The sequence below is a fragment of the Micropterus salmoides genome, unplaced genomic scaffold, assembly GCF_014851395.1.
Source record: "Micropterus salmoides isolate LMB-PRFRI ecotype aquatic unplaced genomic scaffold, ASM1485139v1 Ms_hic_scaffold_5, whole genome shotgun sequence".
NCBI lineage: Eukaryota > Metazoa > Chordata > Actinopteri > Centrarchiformes > Centrarchidae > Micropterus > Micropterus salmoides.
The window spans coordinates 17,586,047-17,606,963 of NW_024044237.1; the positions used below are offsets into that span (position 1 = coordinate 17,586,047).

The 20,917-nt window shown below is 41.3% G+C and overlaps 1 protein-coding gene across 1 annotated transcript; it reads right to left on the reverse strand.

Moving 5' to 3' along the window:
* Positions 1-5,382: 5,382 nt before the first annotated feature.
* LOC119889354 (apolipoprotein L3-like) lies at positions 5,383-13,071 on the reverse strand. The gene is made up of 4 exons (XM_038700291.1): positions 13,000-13,071; positions 7,278-7,466; positions 7,227-7,234; positions 5,383-6,253 (listed from the first exon to the last, which is right to left on the reverse strand). The coding sequence occupies exons 1-4, from the start codon at positions 13,069-13,071 to the stop codon at positions 5,383-5,385; spliced, it is 1,140 nt and encodes a 379-aa protein (XP_038556219.1).
* Between the last annotated feature and the right edge of the window lie 7,846 nt (positions 13,072-20,917).

The window sequence follows — 20,917 nt, forward strand, 5'->3', positions numbered from 1 at the left end:
CCCTCCTTGTGCAAGGTGTCAATGGTCGTCTTTTGGACAGCTGTAAAGTCAGCAGTCTTCCCCATGATTGTGTTGAAGTGAATTATTTTGGAGCATTATAGCCTAAATTGTTATCAATAATTACTAGAGCAATGGTGGTCTACATTGTAATCATTTAAAGTGTTATTTTATAGTGTAAAGTTAGGATCACAGTGTTAAAACTCTACAGCTCTGAGTGTATGTGCTCCTTTTTGTATCTAACTGCCCAGGCTCAGCAGTAGTACATGTGTATGTGTGTGTGTGAGCAAGCTTGTGTGCTTTGGGAGCAGAAGGGGGAGCACAGTGAGATAGCAACACAGCATCAAAAACACTTGCAAAGGAAAATGTAGAAGCAGATTTTGTGAAAATATCATCAATATAGTCCATCACAGTAAGAATGTCATGTTTCTAGCACGGAGCACAAACAACACCAGTTTATTCCATAAAAGTCAGGTTATGGATGAAATTGCATGATCAAGCGGAGTGCATGCAAAGGACACAGAGAGGAGGAGCAGGCAGTCAGGGAATTTCCCAGATTCAGGTGCAGTAGAAAAGAGAGCCAAGAGATGATGTGAAGCCAAGAAACAGAGCTATAAAAGGAGGTCCAAAATGAGGTGAAAGTCAGTCGTTACATGGTTTTCATGTCGACTCGGGTCTCTGTTCTGGTAACAGAATGGGGCTCTATTTTGCACCGATCTCTGACACACTCCGGTGGAACTTTTGTATTCTAATTGGTGTCTGTTTTTGTTGATAATAAAAATGTTGGTAAAAGTTCAAGCTTTCTCATCTGGCCCAAGTCTTGAATTTTTACACGACATTAGTGTAGCCTACAGAACTACACTGAGAGACCATTTAAAGGCCTTTGCAGGTGTTTTGAGTTAATTAGCTAATTAGAGTGTGGCACCATTTGTCTTCAATATTGAACCTTTTCATAATATTCTAATTGTCTGAGGTACTGATTTTGGGGTTTTCATTAGTTGTCAGTTATAATCATCAAAATTAAAAGGAATGAACACTTGAAATATATCAGTCTGTGTGGAATGAATGTATACATTATACAAGTTTCACTTTTTGAATGGAATTACTGAAATAAATCAACTTTTTGATGATATTCTAATTATATGACCAGAACCTGTATTCTCTAGGGGTAAATTTTACCCGCTGGCGTCTATAGATATAAATGCCCATTTTTTAAAATCTGGCTTTATCTTGTAATTTTTTAACAATAGGGGGTGCTACATAGCACACTTTTAGGAAAAGTCAAAGGGGACTTGAAAAAACAGATGCAGGTAAATTTGACCCGTTGGCAGTTCTAGTGTTATAGTGAGGACATGACAGTAATGTCTCCAACTAAAATATGTACATATATTTTAGGATAAACTGTTTTCAAAATATGGCTTTCCAAAAAAAAGTGGACTCTTGGCTCAACTTGCCCCATATGAGTGGTAAGTTGAGCCACATGGGGGTCGAGACATCAATGTCATTTCATTGTGCAAACTCAAACGCCAGTTCCCAACATTCAATTGCACTTAGATAGTAAAACATTGCAACTATGTCTCCTAGTTGTTTCATATCAATGTATCGCTTTAAAGTCATCCTGTTTATCGTCATGTCCCGTGCCACCTGATGAATGGACTTCCCATTTTTGTACCTCTCCCATTACTCCGTCCAAATCCACAAGAAGAGTTAAAGCCTGTCTGTATTCCATTTATAGAAGCATGACATGATGGTTTCTGGTCTAAAATGCATCATGTCACATAATTTCAGAGATGCATAAATATGCACTGTAAAATTAAAGTCAAATAGTTGGCTCAACTTCCCCCAACTCCCCCTTTTGGCTCAAATTGGTCCCCCCACCCCTGTACTGGAAACCTCCAATGCTTGAGTAAAGGTGTAAACAACTTTATACAGCGTAAAGTAAACACTAACACTCCCCAGCTCCCAGTACGGGCAGAGCTAACATCACCAGTGGTGGCACAGCAAACTGAGCTAACTAGCAGCTAATTAAGTTAACTGTTAACTAACTTCAGCCACAAGTAAAGCTATCTGTCCATCAGGAAACTCTGTGAATCACAGAGTTGAGGCAGAGCAGCTGGCGGACATCAGAGAGAAAACTGATCCAGTTTCACCAAAATCTGTGAAAAAAAGTTGTGTTTTTGTACAGTAATCAGTGGGGCCCGGTGTTGTGGCGAATTCTGCATGCCTGCCGAGAATTGCATGGTAACGCTCATTTATACTGAGAAAAGAAAAGAGGTGGATGCATATCTCGGCAGATAGTCTACAACATCTGTTCTGCCAAATTATGCATCCACCTCTTAAGGTCCTTTTCAGACACTTGCTGTGCACAATCATCAAATGCAGTTATCACCACATGTTTTTGCTGAATCATAAGGAATGCTACTTCTACTCGACTCTAAACGTTCATAAAATTATATACTTAGAATCATTCATTACCATTGATCCACCCCACAAATGATATTATAGCATTTAATAGCAGTAAATGGAGGTGCATGCAATTCTTGGCAGGCATGCAAAACTCGGCATACACCTTCACCAGAAACACTATGCTTCAGCAGTGTCATATTGAAAAATCTTTTCTTTGGACTCTACATAAATACAACAAGTGCAGAATGAGTCATCAACATCTTAAGATGGTTTTCCAAATGACAAACTCTTAAATATCAAGAATACCTACAAAACACATTTTTGTCATTGATGGGCCAGATACTGCCATAGGGATGACATAGTGCAAAGCACATCATATAAAAACATTTAAACATGGATTTTGGGAATGGGAGATTTTGTTATTCTATGTTTCTCTAAAAATACACTGAGCAGACAACTTATCATTGATAGGATACTTCATTTGCCTATTTGACATTGAAGAAATCCAAAAGTAACTAAAAGTAATTGGACTACATTACTGGTATTTTGTGGTACTTGGATTACGTTACTGATTACATTTCTACACATGTAATTATTAAATTTTTTAAGTAACCCTCCCAACCCTGCAAATGACTGAAGTTAACGTGGTACCGAATGACATCTGCACTGGTGTGTACACCGTTGCTTTACCTGGTCCGTGTTTGTAAAATATCCATGTGTCTACGTCTTGTAAAGTAATGTAATGCCTGATGTCATCGTCCATCTCGATGTTTTCACAGTAGACAACGTCCAATGCCCGAAGTACTGCGGCCTGCACATGTGTGGTGTCCACACTGACAACATTGCTGTTACTGCCAGCCCTATCTTTCTACATGGAGTTTCCCTTTGTATATATCAATAATCAATAATAGAAAGTTTCGATTTATTATAAATTTCCTTTATATTTTGTTTAGACAAAAAATGGTTAAGAGGTGTAAGCTCAATTTAAAAAAATAAATAATTTAGGTTAGATGATAATTTGACATATTGTACAGATATAGAAATCGAAACTGTAGTGAAAGATGCAATGTTGCTGGTATGATGTCAGTATTACTATATAAAGATCATTTTTACTGCCTATGTTTGGTAAGAACCACATGCAGCATGAGGATAAAATAGGCAAAATTCTGAATCTCTAGATCATGCGCTGCTGCAACTGCACCTGAAGCGAAGGTTTACGTTCCCCGGGGTGAGGGGAAAAATTATGTCATTATGTCTTTTGCATGGAGCCTCAAGTTTTAGTGCTACGTGGCCGTGCAACTAGGTGTATGTTGCCCTTTTCATATCAACATAAACTTTCAACGTAGACTGCCTGAGCAGGTTCCACTCTTGAAATGCACAATTTGTCAGTGTCATGTGACATGGCATTTTATTTTTATTTTTTATGAGGAAGAGCATGTAGCCATATTTATAATGAAAGAATCTCTGGGGAGCAAATCTTCTCAAATCAAGATTAGATACTTCAGGGGAGAAATTGGCGCAGTTTATTTGTGGCTTTGAGTCCTTTTATCCAGGGTCAAATCTGTAGGTGAAGCCACGTGCATTGTGATGTGCCACAGTGTCCTTTAATCCACTAGCAACCATGGAACTACTACCAGATTAGAATTAAGGGAATGATTTTTGACTGACATATTTATTGAATAATATGGTCATACATTAGAGCATTGTACTGTATATTGTTGGCAATGATTGACAGTATGCACTGGCAGCAAAATTGGCAGTGGAAGTTAATTAACTTCAATATTTTTGTCATTATTAAAATTATATTACAGTATTATTCAATAGTATTGGGACTGATCAAACTGATTTTTATTGATTTAGTCAAGAAAACTGTTCTTTACAATCACTGATTCGTTTGTTCTTGAGTTTTTACATAGAAGGCAACACAGCATGAAGCAAACACTAGGTGGCAGAGAAATCGGTTTGTGGGTCAATATCAAGAAAGTTTTGTTGCCTAAAACTGAAACTAGCAAGTCAACGTAGTTGAAATTAAAAGGTCGATTCTAGCATCACATGGGCATGATGAATATTTTCGATCCAAGTCTAGGGTTACCCTCTTTATACACCCAGTGCTAAAGAGACAAGAATTAGGTTGGGAAAACAGTAATCTGGTGGCCAGAGTAGATAGCAGATATGTTTTGCCTGGCAGATCTGCTCGGGGCTTCACTGATTACTGTAGAAAAACACACAATGTTTATAAATTTATCCACATATTTCGGTGGAACTGGATCATATTTTTAGGAATTTCTAGATGGACACCTAACTGCAGCTGCCATTAGATAGTTAGCTCAGTTAGCCTTTCAGCTAGCAGCCTTATAAGGTTAGTAGAGTCTGCCCAGATTGGCAGCTCGAGCGCCAAGGGAGTGGTAGTGTTTACACTGCTAGCTTTGGACTACCAGGAGGAGGAGGTTTTCAGGCCTGGGCTTGGAGTTCCCCATCCAGGCAGAGTCAGCTAGCTAATGGGACCTCTATATGGCTAACTGAGCTAACAGCAGCTACAGTTAACAGTAATTTATCTGTTATTTTACCCTCAAATGAAGCCATCTGCCCATCAAGAGACTAACTAATATCCTTCCTCATCTAAAAAGCAAGACATACTGGACAACCTCCAAAAACTTGAAGATTAGTTCTGTGCACTTTGTGTGGAGATAGGTCTAGAGAAAGCACTATGAGCAGAGCAGTCGAATAACTGACACAGACAGTGGATCTGGGTGTGCTGTGCCTGGAGAAGATCATGAGCAGATGACCATATAGGGCCCAGAAAAAGAAACCTTTTCCTCACATGAATTACATTTACATACATTTACCAATTTACCAAATCTTTGGCCATGTTTAATATGAACATCCGACATCGTAAAATGAATTTACTGTACTGTATGACAGAAAATATGGGAAAGCATAATAGGTCCCCATTAATGTACCTTTAATGTAACCTTTGGATTACATTAATTCCATATCTTTCCATTCCAGCTCATTGTCATCTCTAAGTGTGGGGATGGATTTGATGCAGCTTTTGAGCTCATCTAAGACTTCCTGCAAGTTGTCTGCTGCCTGCCTGATTGATCGGACAAATTTCATGATCTCAGATCTGATTGGAGCGGTATTTTGGGAAGACTGGTCCTGTGCGTTTGATGTCTGAGACACTGACTTTGAGCCAGTTTTGCCTCCTTTCTCTGCTTCCTTTGCCTGCTTAATGTAGTGTATCTCTTTTGCATCCATAGCAATGAAGAAGACATCCACTGCCACAAATAAACCAGCAAGAACACCTGTTGCTGCCTCTGCCACACGTACAACCCTGGATGCTTGTGCTACAATCTTGCCAACGTTCATCACCTGAACAAGTCGAACCAATTCAGCAATGCCAGCTAGGCCTTTCCCTGCTCTGCATCCGAGCTTTAACAGGTTATCTTCACTGCTATCCTCAAGTTTTTGACATAAATTCCCGATCGTCTGTAAACTGTTGCTAATCTCCTGGAGCCAGGTGACAACTGCATTCATTTTCTGTTCAATCTTTTTAATGATGTATCGAACAGCTTTGCGATCAGAAGACTGATTGACCATATTAGTGATATTTGAGGCACCAGCAGTGACCCCACCAAGCGCACCCACCCCTATTTCAACCCCAGTGACAATAAGAGAGGCTCCCAAAGTAAAGGGGGCCAGTATTAGGCCCACTATGGATGTAATCCCTCCCACTGCTCCAATCACTCCTCCTGTCAGACTGCCAGTGGTGGTGCCGTGATGTACATGTTCCAAACCGTCAGCCACGGCCTTTAGCCTGTCCAACCTGGTCTGGAGGTCCTTCACAGTTGTTTTCACAAAAGCATAGACATTGTCAGCGGACAATTACTATCTGAAACACTGCTGTTCAATCTAGTGTTTCGTTACTCGTTCAAAAATATTATTACAATTATTTAATAAGACGCTGCTTGATTATAGCTTCTGTTACAACTGCATGTCTCAAAATTTCCTCAGTCTCAGTTCTGACAAAAGAGGTTAATCTTTTTCTATGTATCATGCGTATGTATGTATGAGTAGGTTTATGTATGGAGGATGTATATACTGTATGTAGAGATGGACTGTTCCGGTATCAAAAATTGGGGGCTGAATTTCTAAATCATCGGTATCGGCTTTATTGAGCGCAAACCTAAGCCAGATCCTTTGTTTTGCTTTAGCTGTCATACAAGTGCATTCAACGGAGAGCAGTTTGTGACAGGACGTGCATAAAATGTCTGCTATGTTAAATTGGAAAATGAAAGTGGTCCAACAGCCACTTGCAGTGTCTGTAATGTGAGCATTTCGTGAGGTGGTAGATAAATACTGGACATTTTCAACATGAGTTAAAAATTTGCGTTTATCGTGCAACTTTTCTTTCAGAGTGTTGTGTGGAGAGGAGTGGGCAGAGTGGAGAGACAGAGCTTTGGCTCGCCGACTGACAACTACTGAGTGACAGGGAGCTCTGGAGGAGGGAGTGGGGGGTGGCGGCTGAGCTTTTGGACAAATAAATGCCCGCACTATAACTGTATAATCACAGTGCCAGTGTTTATTACTTAGCTTGGTTTAGTTTAGTTTGTTTTATACAATGATCATTATAATTTTTAGCCGATTGACGATATTTGCAGTTACATTTGCTTGCAAAGGAATGTGCTTTTGTCAGTCATTAGTGTCTTTGAATCAGGTTTAGGAAGAAATTAGGATTACTTGGTTACTAATGCAAACATGTCAGAATCGTGCAGCCCTAAATGGAAAGTTGACAAGATGAAAATTAGATGTTGGACAGATATTTTGTGTTCTGTGAGAATGAGTTCAATGTTGTCGTTATTGAAGAGTCATACCTTTTCTAAGAGACAGCTGATAATAAAAGGACGCCCCAGGATCTCACTGGCTGTTGGTCTTGATCGAGGATCTCTTTTTAGTATATCATTCAATAGTTGACAAAGATCTGGTGAGAACGTCTCTGGTAGAGGGGGGCATGAACCACCAAGAATCTTGGGTATCAGCTGAATTGGAGTCTCTGCTGAGAACTGAAGAATTGTTGTTACACTTACAATATCAGTGATTAAGTATAAATTGCATAGCCTATTTTGAGTCCTGTTTTTGGTAAGAGCTCATATGTTATCAAAATGTAGGTTATTAGTATTTTGAATGCCATATGTTAGAATATTAATTGAACTGGAAAGGAGTTTTTTCATAATAGCAAATATACTATATGCTGCTTCAATACAGTAGCTGCTTAGTATTAAGGTTGGTTAGGGAAACCAGTGCCAAGATGGAACCGGTTCCAATACGACCTAGTACCTACCGAATTACAATGCAAATGTGGGTACCTTATTTGGGTGCCACTTCTGGTGCTCTGAAACGGTCTTAAAAAGTGGTGCAACTATTTACGGCAGTACAAATTGTAGCATCCCTCAATGAAAGGCTATGAGATGACAGTCGGTTTTGCTCGGTTTGATTAATGCTCCAACAAAACAGGCTGCTGTAAGCCGCAGCCTACAGCAAAGAAACAAACCTGGCTCAACAGGGAGAGAGCGAGAGAGCTACATGTGTTAACTCATCTCGCTCTTCACCCTCCCTGTCCCGAGGCTAGCGCACACTTCCTCAGGCTAACAGGAACAACAACAACTGCCAACCTTAACTTTCTGCCAATCACAGGTAGGGAAATAAATGATTGACAGGCTTCTACAGTCATGACACATTCAATGACTTCCTGGAAACACTGGAGATCATCATAACTCCAATAAACAGCCCTTTCTGCCTTAACTGTCATGACACAGTGAAGTTTGAAGCTGGTTCCCCTTCGAGGGAACTCGAACTGTGTCGGTTACGACACTATGGGAACGCCTCTAGGCGTAGAAGGTCTGAACGTGAATTAAATCACTCCAATCCTATTGGTTTGTTGCTAGAACGGTAAGGTGTGACGGAATAACCGGAGGAGTATAAAGCACACCTGTACACACTCATCATTAGCTTTTTTCTATTCAGCAGGCGCTCTGTATGTTGTTTGAAGAAAGCTCCAGTCCTACAAGCAGTGTGTCTTACCTGAAGAAGAAGTCTACCAGCATGTCCGACAACCAGAAGTACTGAAGGTGTGTTTTTCCTTGCCCTCGGTACATCACAGACGGAGATTCTCATGAGATGTGTGTCTCATGTTTGGGGTTGGAGCACGCCCGGGCAGCTCTCGAGGGGGCTGCCTGCGGCCATTGCGAAGCCCTTTCCGTGCAGGTACTGAGGTCCCGCATGGCTCTCTTTTCCGAGGATGGCAGGATGTGTTTTCCCCGTGGTGTGGGCCCTGCGGCCGCTGAGGCGGCCCGGCGGCTTCACTCATGGGGTTTCACAGCGTGATCTGTCGGAGGATTTTGGGACGGCTGAGGCTTTTTCCTGACCTTCATCCGCTGGTTCAGATGCTTCCTTTCCTCGTTCGGGAGCCCGTTTCTCGGCTTCTCCCGCTCGCGGTTTGGATCCGGAGACGCTGCAGCAATCTGACTCTGAGGAGGTGGACGTGCTCAGCATAGTGGACGATGACTTCCGGGTGTCGGGGCGGCGTCATCAGGCGGCGCCCGACTATCACGAGCTGCTGGAGGTGGTGACTAGAGCCGTGGCTAAGCTCAACATCAACTGGCCACAGGAGGAGCAGACACCACAGGCTAGTGGTAAGCTTGATGAAAGGTTTCTTAAGTACCAAGCGCCACCTCCATGCCGGTCTCTGCCATTCTTTCCTGATTTAGTGTCGCTTCTCGGGGACCCCCCCGAGGGCTGGGGCAGCGAGGCGGCGCTCTCAACCTCAGCCTTCTGAGAGACGCGATCTGAGGACCGTCATCCAGTCCCGACGGAGCTCAGGGAAGAGGTCCTGAAGACCGGGGTAGGGGAGTCTTTTCTCCCCTCCTGCACGCCCCCCCCCACCCACATGGATATCGACTACAGTTCAAAACCCGCCCTCCAAAATTCAACGGGGTGGTTTGGACTGTGGTCCGCCCGGAGCAAGGTCCGGTGTTGGGACAGGAAGTTCTTACTCTGCTGAGGAAAGGGGCCGTGGAACGTGTCTCACCCCCAGACAGAGACGCCTGGTTCTATAGCCGGTACTTCATAGTCCCCAAGATTTTGGATCTGCGGGTTCTAAACCGGTCTCTGAGGAGATTCAGGTTCAAGATGCTCACCATCCCCGCTATCGTGACGCACATCCAATCCGATTGGTTTGTCACGATAGATCTAAAGGACGCCTATATCCACGTCTCCATCCGTCCTTCTCACAGGAAGTTCCTGAGGTTCGCCTTCGGGGGTGTGGCTTACCGGTATCGGGTTCTTCCATTTGGCCTGGCACTTTCCCCTCGCACATTCACCAAGTGTATGGATGCAGCACTGGCCCCGCTGAGGCTCCAGGGCATCCGGATTTTCCACTACATCGACGACTGGCTCATATTGGCTGCCGTGAAAGGGGTGAAGTTAGGCCACGGCATCACTATAAAACACTTTCGACGAGTGTTGGGTCTCCTGGCGGCTGCGTCCAGCGTAATACCATCTGGACTGCTGCACATGAGACCCCTGCAGTGGTGGCTAAGGACCAAGGGTTTTTCCCCGAGGGGAAATCCTTTCCTTTCTGTCTTCGTTCCCTATCAGTTTGGAAGGAAACTTGGTTCCTGTCCCAGGGGCCCGTGCTGGGAGGGTCTTGTCGCCGGCTGGTCATTTCAACAGACGCCTCCCTCACGGGCTGGGGCGCGGTCATGGACGGCCGCTTTGCAAGGGGATCCTGGCAGGTGCATCAGTCCGAGTGGCATATCAACTGTCTCGAGATGTTGGCGGTGTTCCAGGCTCTAAGGAGTTTCCTGCCCAATCTCCAAGGCCACCACGTCCTGGTTCGTTCCGACAACACAGCGGTGGTGGCCTATCTGAATCACCAGGGCGGTCTGCGCTTGCGCCCTCTGTACAGACTGTCGCGTCAGATCCTCCTGTGGTCCCAGCAGAGGTTACTATTGCTCAGGGCAATGTATCTCCCGGGGACGCAGAATCAGGGAGCAGACCTGCTGTTGAGGCAGGGGCTGAGGCCCGGGGAATGGAGACTTCACCCCGAAGTGGTGGAGCTCTTGTGCGGAGAGTTCGACCCCATAGACGTGGATCTATTTGCGTCTCAAGAGACTACGCACTGCCCGCTATGGTTTTCTCTCGTTACGCCAGCCCCGTTGGGTCTGGACGCCATGGTACATTCGTGGCCGAGGCTACGTCTGTACGCTTTTCTCCCAGTCGCTCTGCTCCCGGGGGTTGTGGAGCGGGTCCGCCAGGACAATGTCGGCCTACTGCTCGTAGCCCTGTTCTGGCCAACCCGGGTGTGGTTCTCGGACATCATGTCGCTCCTGGACGGCCCCCCGTGGCAGGTCCCTCTGAGGAGAGACCTGCTGTCCCAGGTACAGGGCCGGGTTCTTCACCCTTGCCCCGCCGTATGCCGACTGTGGGTCTGGCCCCTGAGGGGGCACAGTACCTAGAGGTGGGTCTAACAGCTGGAGCAGTTGAGACCTTTCTCAGCTCCAGGGCTCAAAATAAGCTGTTTCTCCACTTGGTGTAGGGAGTGTAGGGAGCGGTCGGTGGACCCGGTTACCTGCCCAATGGTTCAGGTACTTGAGTTCCTCCAGGACCGGTTCTCTGCTGGTCTTTCCCCTTCCACCCTCAAGGTGTACGTGGCAGCTTTTTCATCTTTCCATGCCCCTCTGAGGGAGGGGTCTTTGGGGAAACTTCCCTTGGTTGTATGTTTCCTCCGTGGTGCCCGGAGGATGAGGTCCAAGGTTCCCACTTGGGAACTTGGGTGGTTCTTGGGGCGTTGGCTGAGGCCCCCTTCGAACCCCTGGAGTCAGCTGAGGCTAAGCACTTGACCCACAAGATGGCCTTTCTCCTTGCTATCACCTCTCTGAGGAGGGTGGGGGATCTCCAAGCGCTTTCGGTTTCCCCGCAAAGTCTGGAGTTTGCCCCGGGGAATATTAGGGCTATCCTGCACCCTCGTCCAGGATACATCCCTTAAGTGCCTTCTTGTGCGGCAGGGTCCACAGTGCTGCAGGCATTTCATCCTCCACCTCATGTGACGGCGGAGGACGGGAGACTTCATCTGCTCTGCCCTGTCAGAGCACTGAGTATTTACACTCTGAGGTCCTCAGTTGGAGGAAGGCTGACCAGCTGCTAGTGTGTTTTGGGTCCCCCAGGGCTGGGCTCCCTGCATCCAAACATACTATTAGCAACTGGATTGTTCAAATGTGAAACCACAATCTAAATATAGGTAAGAAAATTTGATGTTTTCATCTAAATGTCATTTCTTTACCAACACTGGAAGTTTCCTCCCCCTATTTTTTTGACTGCCATATGATTTGTTGAAAATAGCTTTATTTCTGTCATGTTATATACACTCAACATCAAACTAAAGTCTTTACCTACACACATGTTTCCGAGAAGTACTGTATATATTTTTTTGTGCATGGAAAACTGTTTTTCATAATATTGAGGATCTTATGCTATCTTTGTGCTGTGTGATAATACACACCAGCATCAGTGATTTTTTAAATTGGATTTTTTAAACTTATATTATTATGAATTTTACAAGAGAATACATAGCACAGTCATTTTGGTCATGTTTTCATTACATAAATCTTTGATTGCATGCCAAGCTTTGGATAACTTACCGCTGATTTGCGAGTACAGAGCTCATACAGTATGCATCCCAATGACCAAATGTCACTATAAATAAAGCAAATATTGTTAATATTAATGTTAGTAGGTGTTGTGTTAGTAGTTCAAAAGACATTCAAAAAGTTTGATACACTGAAGCACATCAGCGTCATCTTTCTCATGTGTCTGACTGAACAAATAGGTTACAATTTAATCTATTTTAATACAGGTGTCTACACTGATTTCTTTTTTTCTTTTTGATTTACACTGTGCACACAATTCATGTATTGTAACAACCTAAACCAAGTGGATTTGTTGTTGTGTGGGTTCTTTATTTAATAATTCTTTACCTTTTGGCATCATAGTTTCAGTCTGTGAAGACTTCTGGTGCCAAATACTTTATTGTTTCATTTGAATTAGTGGTTGACTGAATGTTTGTTGAACTGTGAAAAGAAAAAATCTTACAATACAGCAGTACTAAATTTTATCTGTAGTACATAGTATTGTATATGATAGTGTACAGTACTTTTCATGGATTTTTCCAAATCCGCCCAAGCACACTGTTCCAAATTCAGTGAAGAAAATTTCCTACATGAAGAGGAAAAGTGAAACTATAACATTATGTAACCTAATTCACTATTCATTTTATTTAAAATGTTTTATCTTTTGATGATGTAGAAAATCGAAGAGATAAATTCTGTAGTACCTCTGGTGTCAGTTGTTTGTGAATCAAACCTTTTTCATGGATGAGTCTCAAAGCCATACAGATCTCAACAATCCAGCTCAGTACCTAGAAAATCCATTATGGCAAGAATGTCAATTAATTGCAAAATATGTACACTAATGGACTGACTTGCAGTATACTCTATTTCACTGATGTAAATGTGAGTCTTTTTCATTAGACTACTGTACCTTACACTCTTGTGGAGGCTCACTCATCTCTTTGATCTTTGCAGCAAGGCTGCCTCCATGACAGTAGTCCATCACTACATAGTAAGTGTTTTGATCTTTTGGACAAAAGATATGTATTGTATGTATATATGTATATTATAACAAATTGTCTTTACAATATAATTACATAAGATATTTCTCCCAAATAAATATAAAATATTAGAATTTTGTCTCTGAGAATTCTATCTCTTTGTTTCTGACTCTGAGCTCACTGTCCAGTTGGTGTGATTGAATTGTTTAAAAATATTGACAGTATGACAACTGGATTTTTTGCTGACATGCTCCACACCTGTCAGTCTGTGAAATTAGTCAGGTTGCAGATTTCAGTATTGTGCCTTTTCTCTGTGTTTGGGCTTAGAGAGCAGAATTGAGACCAGAATGTTGGGGTTCTGTTCCAGAAACAAGAAAACCTCAAAATCAGTTATTGTGACATTTACAGTTACAGTTTCTAAAAATCCTGGAACATAACCTAATTCAACAGTATGCTGTAGCCTACAGTTTGTTGACAGGGAAATCAATTTTACCAATAACTGAAAAAATCAGTTTTTAGTGGGTCCAATGTTGACCTAAATGACTAATGATGATAAATAGAATCCACCTGTGTGATATCAAGTCTCTGTATAAATGCACCTGCTCTGTGATAGTCTCAGAGGTCCGTTTAAAGCGCAGAGAGCATCATGAAGAACAAGGAACACACCAGGCAGGTCCAAGATACTGTTGTGGAGAAGTTTAAAGCCGGATTTGGATACAAAAAGATTTCCCAAGCTTTAAACATCCCAAGGAGCACTGTGCAAGCGATAATATTGAAATGGAAGGAGTATCAGACCACTGCAAATCTACAAAGACTCGTCCGTCCCTCTAAACTTTCAGCTCATACAAGGAGAAGACTGATCAGAGATGCAGCCAAGAGGCCCATGATCACTCTGGATGAGATCTACAGCTGAGGTGGGAGACTCTGTCCATAGGACAACAATCAGTCGTATACTGCACAAATCTGGCCTTTATGGAAGAGTGGCAAGAAGAAAGCCATTTCTTAAAGATATCCATAAAAAGTCTCGTTTAAAGTTTGCCACAAGCCACCTGGGAGACACACCAAACGTGTGGAAGAAGGTGCGCTGGTCAGATGAAACCAAAATCGAACTTTTTGGCAACAATGCAAAACGTTATGTTTGGCGTAAAAGCAACACAGCTCATCACCCTGAACACACCATCCCCACTGTCAAACATGGTGGTGGCAGCATCATGGTTTGGGCCTGCTTTTCTTCAGCAGGGACAGGGAAGATGGTTAAAATTGATGGGAAGATGGATGGAGCCAAATACAGGACCATTCTGGAAGAAAACCTGATGGAGTCTGCAAAAGACCTGAGACTGGGACGGAGATTTGTCTTCCAACAAGACAATGATCCAAAACATAAAGCAAAATCTACACTGGAATGGTTCACAAATAAACATATCCGGGTGTTAGAATGGCCAAGTCCTGAATCCAGACCTGAATCCAATCGAGAATCTGTGGAAAAAACTGAAAACTGCTGTTCACAAACGCTCTCCATCCAACCTCACTAAGCTCGAGCAGTTTTGCAAGGAGGAATGGGCAAAAATTTCAGTCTCTCGATGTGCAAAACTGATAGAAACGTACAGCTGTAATCGCAGCAAAAGGTGGCGCTACAAAGTATTAACTTAAGGGGGCTGAATAATTTTGCACGCCCAATTTTTCAGTTTTTTTATTTGTTAAAAAAGTTTGAAATATCCAATAAATTTCGTTCCACTTCATGATTTTGTCCCACTTGTTGTTGGTTCTTCACAAGTTCACAGTTTTATATCTTTATGTTTGAAGCCTGAAATGTGGCAAAAGGTCGAAAAGTTCAAGGGGGCCGAATACTTTCGCAAGGCACTGTATATTTATTGGGAAAAAAATCTAAATAGGCTATCAGGTCGGAAGATGAGACTTTGGAGTTCCGATGCCCTCTCTCTCTCTCTCTCTCTCTCTCTCTCGCTCGCTCCCTCCGCGTCTCAACGCGCAACCAGAGCGCAGCACACAGACAGACAGCAGCCCCTCCAGCTTCTCTCCCAGCAGTGTTTTTCTTGGCTTGTGTGGAGGTGAGTGGTGATGAACAAAAGACTAAACTACCAGTGCCTCGTTTACCGCTAATTAAACAAAAGACAATATAGGCCTATGCTAAGGCATGACTCATGAGCTGAGCTAGTGTAATAAGTTAGCTGAAGTTTAGCTAAGGCAATATCTCATGGCCATATAACCTAATGTACTGAGGGAGACACTACAGGTGAGCACAGTAACATTTGTGTCTAATAACGTCATCACAATCGCCACATTGATATGCAAACTAGGCGTTAACTAATTAAAATGCGCTAATTTGCACACATTTGACAAGTCACTGCAGGTGAATGGGCTAAAGAAAATAACTAAAGCATATCACCACAGAACTTCCCCAGTTAATGAATTACATCAAGAGTATTTTCCTCTGAAATGTGCTGTGTAAATATGCAGATTAGCTTGTTTTGGTTAATTTAGAAGAAGTCTATAGATTCTAAAGGTGTATTCTTGAAGTTTTATTTCCATTACAGTAAAAGAAGTCATGGAAACAAAACAGACCAAAGTCTCAAAATTGACCACTCCATGAAAAAAGTGCCTTAAAGAGTAACTTCATAGCTTTGATGGTAGGCTACTCATCTAATAACTATCCATTCTATTAGTTTGTTGTATGCTGATAGATCTTTACATATACCTGACTCAAATATGAAACTAAGTCCATGTCACCATCAGTAATTGTGTGTGTGTGTGTGTGTGTGCGTGCGTGTGCATGGTATATGTAATATAATAGCAACAATAATAAAGTTTTTGATCAATACATTAATGTATTCAGGCAATTCAGTATTCTGTTGCTTGGCTGTGTGAAGCTGAAGTTTATCTTTACTCATTTGGCATCTTGCTTGTGAAACACAAAGTAAAAGTATTTAAATAACATTTATTTTAATTATGCCTGCAGCCCAATGCCACAGTTTAGTGTGAAGATTTATGTGAAGTATTATGTATTCCAATAACACCAAAAGAATTGAAACAATTTATTGTGTGAAAAATAAACAAATTATTAATGAAACTGTCATTTATTCTAAATATATACTTGAAACTAGTAGCATAGAAAACATGCACATTGTGGCATAGTTTCCTTTGCCGTCGCCTGCTCCTGTGATAAATCTAGTGAATACTAAAGAAGACCGTTGTCTCTGTGTGAACTGATTATTTTGTAGAAAAGTAAAAATGTTGTTGAGTTAATATATTTGTCTTGTTTTAAAAAATGCCCTTTTTTTCACTTGAGCCCCAGCCCACCAAAATGTCTGTGCAAGTCCCTGCGTGGCTGCAGCTAGTTCAGACAGCTGTAAAAACAGCAAGGCAGGGAGGAAGACCAATGTAGAACCTTTTATACAGCAGACATTTCAGCAAAAAAAAGTTTCAATGTGACAGAGGAAGAAACTGGTCAGTTTAAGACGTGTTTAAGACACAAGGAATCCTCGTCAGATGTGATACAATCATGCAAGTACATACGGGGACTTGTAGTATTTTTGTAAGCGTAAATAGAATTGTTTAACGTTAACAAATGCTGTAGCAGATACTCAATGTGACATTTACACCTTCTATGATATACTATCCACGTCTTACAACACAGGCCAGCACCTATCTCGGACATGACATCAAGACTTCAGCTCTCTGTTCTATCATACATTTGTTTTAAATTACATTGAGTCTCACACAGACATCACCTGTAATATCAAGTCCAGGTGAGCATATATCTTGAAGCTGAATCGTTGAAACTTACCTTTAAAAGAGTTCTTGCTGCTCACGATATGAGGATGGCTTGTTGTGTTGAGAATTTTTATCTCTGAGATTAATGCTGAATCATCATTTCCGGATGTCTGTTAAAAACATACTTTGCATCAGAATGGCCTGGCAGAGGTGCCTGACAGCAGACAAGGTTAAAGTCGTATCCCTGAGATAGTAGTCAACAAACTAGATCCTTTAGCGAAACCCTTCACTGGCACTTCTACCTACTGCCTCAAATTGTGGTTCAGTCACTCTCACACTCTCTCCACCAACTACATGACAGTACAACACAACTGTGTTTCATGAAACTGGATGCAAATGAAAGCACGAATGTGCAAATTTATGATCAACACATTTTAACAGTTTTAGTGACCATTAGTGGTAGTGCAAAATATGTGCAGCATGGATAATGTGGAAGAGAGGCATAATGCATTATTAGTAGAAGAGATGCTTTAATTGCTTTCACTATATAAAATTACATTCTTGGAGTAGTAGCTTACCACTCTGTTGTGTGGAAAAATGAAAAACAGTTTAGAGCAGTAACTGCAGTATTGTAAATCTCCATCAAAGCTATGGGGACATTTTTCAGTTTTTTGTGAGGATTATTCCTGGGAGTTCTCCATTTTGCTACTTGCAATGAATCACTCCTCCGCCTAGTTACATGTTACAGTACGCTACAGTCCAGCTCACCAGCAGAGCAGCCACCCCACACTTACCTGATCATGGCCATCAGGAACAACGCAAATGATGATTAGTGAATTTTTGTGAGGCGAATTTAATGCACCACATTTATTCACATCAAATGTGATCAAGCAAGTATAGGTTCTAAAAACTCACTGTACGAAATTTTTTTTTAGTCAATATCAAGTAATGACCTTGTCAGCTGAATAAAGAAAGAAAAAAACCCAGGTGCAAATCATACTAACCTCCTCTAGAACAAACACTTGCATTTCCTGTGTTTTAACTGTGCATCACGAAGGGCTCACTATTAGCATATTTTAATTTAATTTAATCTTTTTTACAAAATCTTGCCGGTGGAAAGGACGCTACTTAAATCAGCTATAGTATCTACATGGGGACAACCCTACTTAACAGTGCTTTACAAAGCATAAACTTTTATCTCCTATACAGTGTGGCCTCTCTCCTCCTGGTACTTTATGAGTACAAAACAGTTGTATATTTAATTTGTCTGCTGCTTTCAAAGGGAATCAGAGGAACTGTTACTAACTATGTTACTATCACCCAGACTCAATATGTTAATTCAGTATTCCCTCTACAGATAGTGTATTCAGCCTTCCACATTGCTCCTGGTTTGCGTTACTGCTAATGGTTGACAAAATTGAAAACAATGAGTGGGCCATGTGTTTCATAATGAGTAACCTGCTATTAGTTTTTACTGCCTAATTCATAGATGTGTGGATCAGCTCATGAAATCCTTAAAATGAACAAAGAATAAGTACCTGACAGAATAAAGAATAAATAAATTACAGAATGTACAAAAGAATAGACATTAAAAGTTCTACTGATAGTTAATTTGATTTAGAAATGAACAAATTTATCATTCTGTTTCCGTCTTTTTTGTTTATTGCTTTATTGAGTTAATACTTGGGTAAAAAAAATAATAATGAAGATTTAATTTCTTGTAGTGACAAAAGTTGAGCTTTACTTTGCCCGTCAATAAAAAATGTTTATGCGATTATAAATAGGACATTACTTTTCTATATTGGAATCTAGACATATGTTTCATAATTTGGTATGAATAAGGTTAGCTCTGGAAATCTTTACTTACCTGATCTAAAATGATCTTTTTTTGTTAGAACAGTGTCATCATCCTTTGTGGCAACAACAGCATTTCCCTTTTCTTGTTGTACTATGTAGCCATTCTTTTTCAGGGTGCTCTGTTCTGCCCCCATCTTTGTTCTTATTGCCTAATTGTACACAAAATCAAGCCAACACAGTATTATACAGTATACCTTTTGTTATTATCAAGAGTTATTTTGGTGACTATTCTTTTGACATTTTCCCATTTCTATGTTAAAATGCAAATCACATTTTAGTTGAAAGTAGACACAGCAGAAGAGCAGAAGCAGCAACCAAGCAAAACTAGATCTTCACTGAATAATGAACCCAAAACACTGAACTATTTACTTTAATTATTTAGTACTCTGGTACGTAGGTTTACAAAGCAAAAGCTCCTCCAGCAATAACTTCACAAATGTACAACTGCAGAACTGTTTGGAACTATTGTTTGATAAAAACTAAATGATAGAAAACAAAGCGTTTCATTGTGATATCTGTGATAAATAAAAATATAACATATTGTGTAATATACAATTTTGGTACATACCCAAATGCAAAACCCTCGGGTCAGCCAACATCTGGCTCTAACAACCAAAAGTGAACCTAAAAGTTTATCTTGAGAAATATTAAGATTTCCACCCACATCACGTCATTTTGCATCGTCCTATCACAGCCTTCAAAGAGGTGTTGAGCTTATACAGCATTGGCATTGTGTCAGGTGGTGGAAAAGTACCATTCCAATTGCAATAGGAAAACTGTGCTATGTCCTACTGATATGTAAGCTTAATTTCTGTCTAAATGTAGATTTAACAAAACTTTTAGAATATGTTCTTTCTGATGAAGTTAAAGAAAATGTATATGAAAAGCAAACACACATCCCTTGTATCCACATCATGTTCCCTGATGGCTATATTTCACTGTAAAAACAGTTTTCATGATCATTTTTGGTTTTCCCTAAGTAATCACAGATCACTGTAACCTATGAGCAGTGTAAATACTACGACCAATTGTCTGTTAAACGTTTTGGCATTCTTATTGAGTGCATTCAGTGGGCAAAACTACTTTGGTAGCCAAAACAAAACTAACTGACAATGCCTGTGATCAGGCAGAAATCTCACAACAAATCCATACATGTTCATTTCAGCAGCTCCATTAAAGTGCAGCTCATAGTCCCAAACAGAGCAACTACACATGCGCACTGACCACCAAGGGTTAGGGTTACAGTTGTGGATTTGTTCTTTAAAAACATTTATTGAAAGTTTTTTTCTTTTTACATGTATATTAAGTTCTGTGTAAAAATCAGATGTTGAGCCTAAATGGCTTGATCCTTGTTTCGCTGCGAAGCTTCGACTGTGAGATTGACAGTTGAATCAGGCTCCGGTAATACTAAGAAAGAGAGCGGCCATTTTCCAGTATGCACAGTAAACACCATGTGGGTGAGATTTTACAGATGATAGTCTGACTTCCCGTTCCCATGAAGGCACCACGGAGGTGCACCACAAGTAGCTGATAGAGAAAAAATACGCCTTATCCAGTCGCAGCGGATAAACTGGCAGATTTTAATGTTGCAGACCACCAGTAGTTTAAAGTTTAAACTCATATTGTTGTGAATCTTTGGTGTAAACTTACCTTAAAATTTCCAACTAAGAAACGCCCCCAAAATTACCTCAACGCCCCCCTTTCGAAAATATTGCTTCCAGCCCCCCTACCACCCCTGTTGACAAACACTGGTCTACTTGAACTGCTTGGGTGGTCATGCACTTGAAAAATTCCATCCTTTCTTCATTCCTCATGATGACCTTGCTGATCTTCAGCAGCGTTGTCATGTGCATGTTTATATGGTGATGGCGCCGTGGATAAGACACACCATGTTTTTTTTCTGTCGCTATGGTACTATTCACACAACTATGTGGTAATATTTCACCACTCTTACTACAGAGAACACAGCAGATCATCAAAAAAACTTTTTTCATAACTACATCTGACATTGACTCGCTACAACAAAAATACATACATACATGCATATTATGTTCATACAAAGTACGTGCAGAATGTTAATGTTAATGTTGTCTATGGTTAAAATACCTTTCACTATCACTACGCTCATTGTTCGTAATTGATCATCACTGAAAAATTTGCTTAAAATACATGTATCTATTGTTGTTTCATTTGCCTGATATATTCAGATTCACAACTTCAATCACCACCCTAAGGCGTGACATTTTTATGGTTTGTAACCTC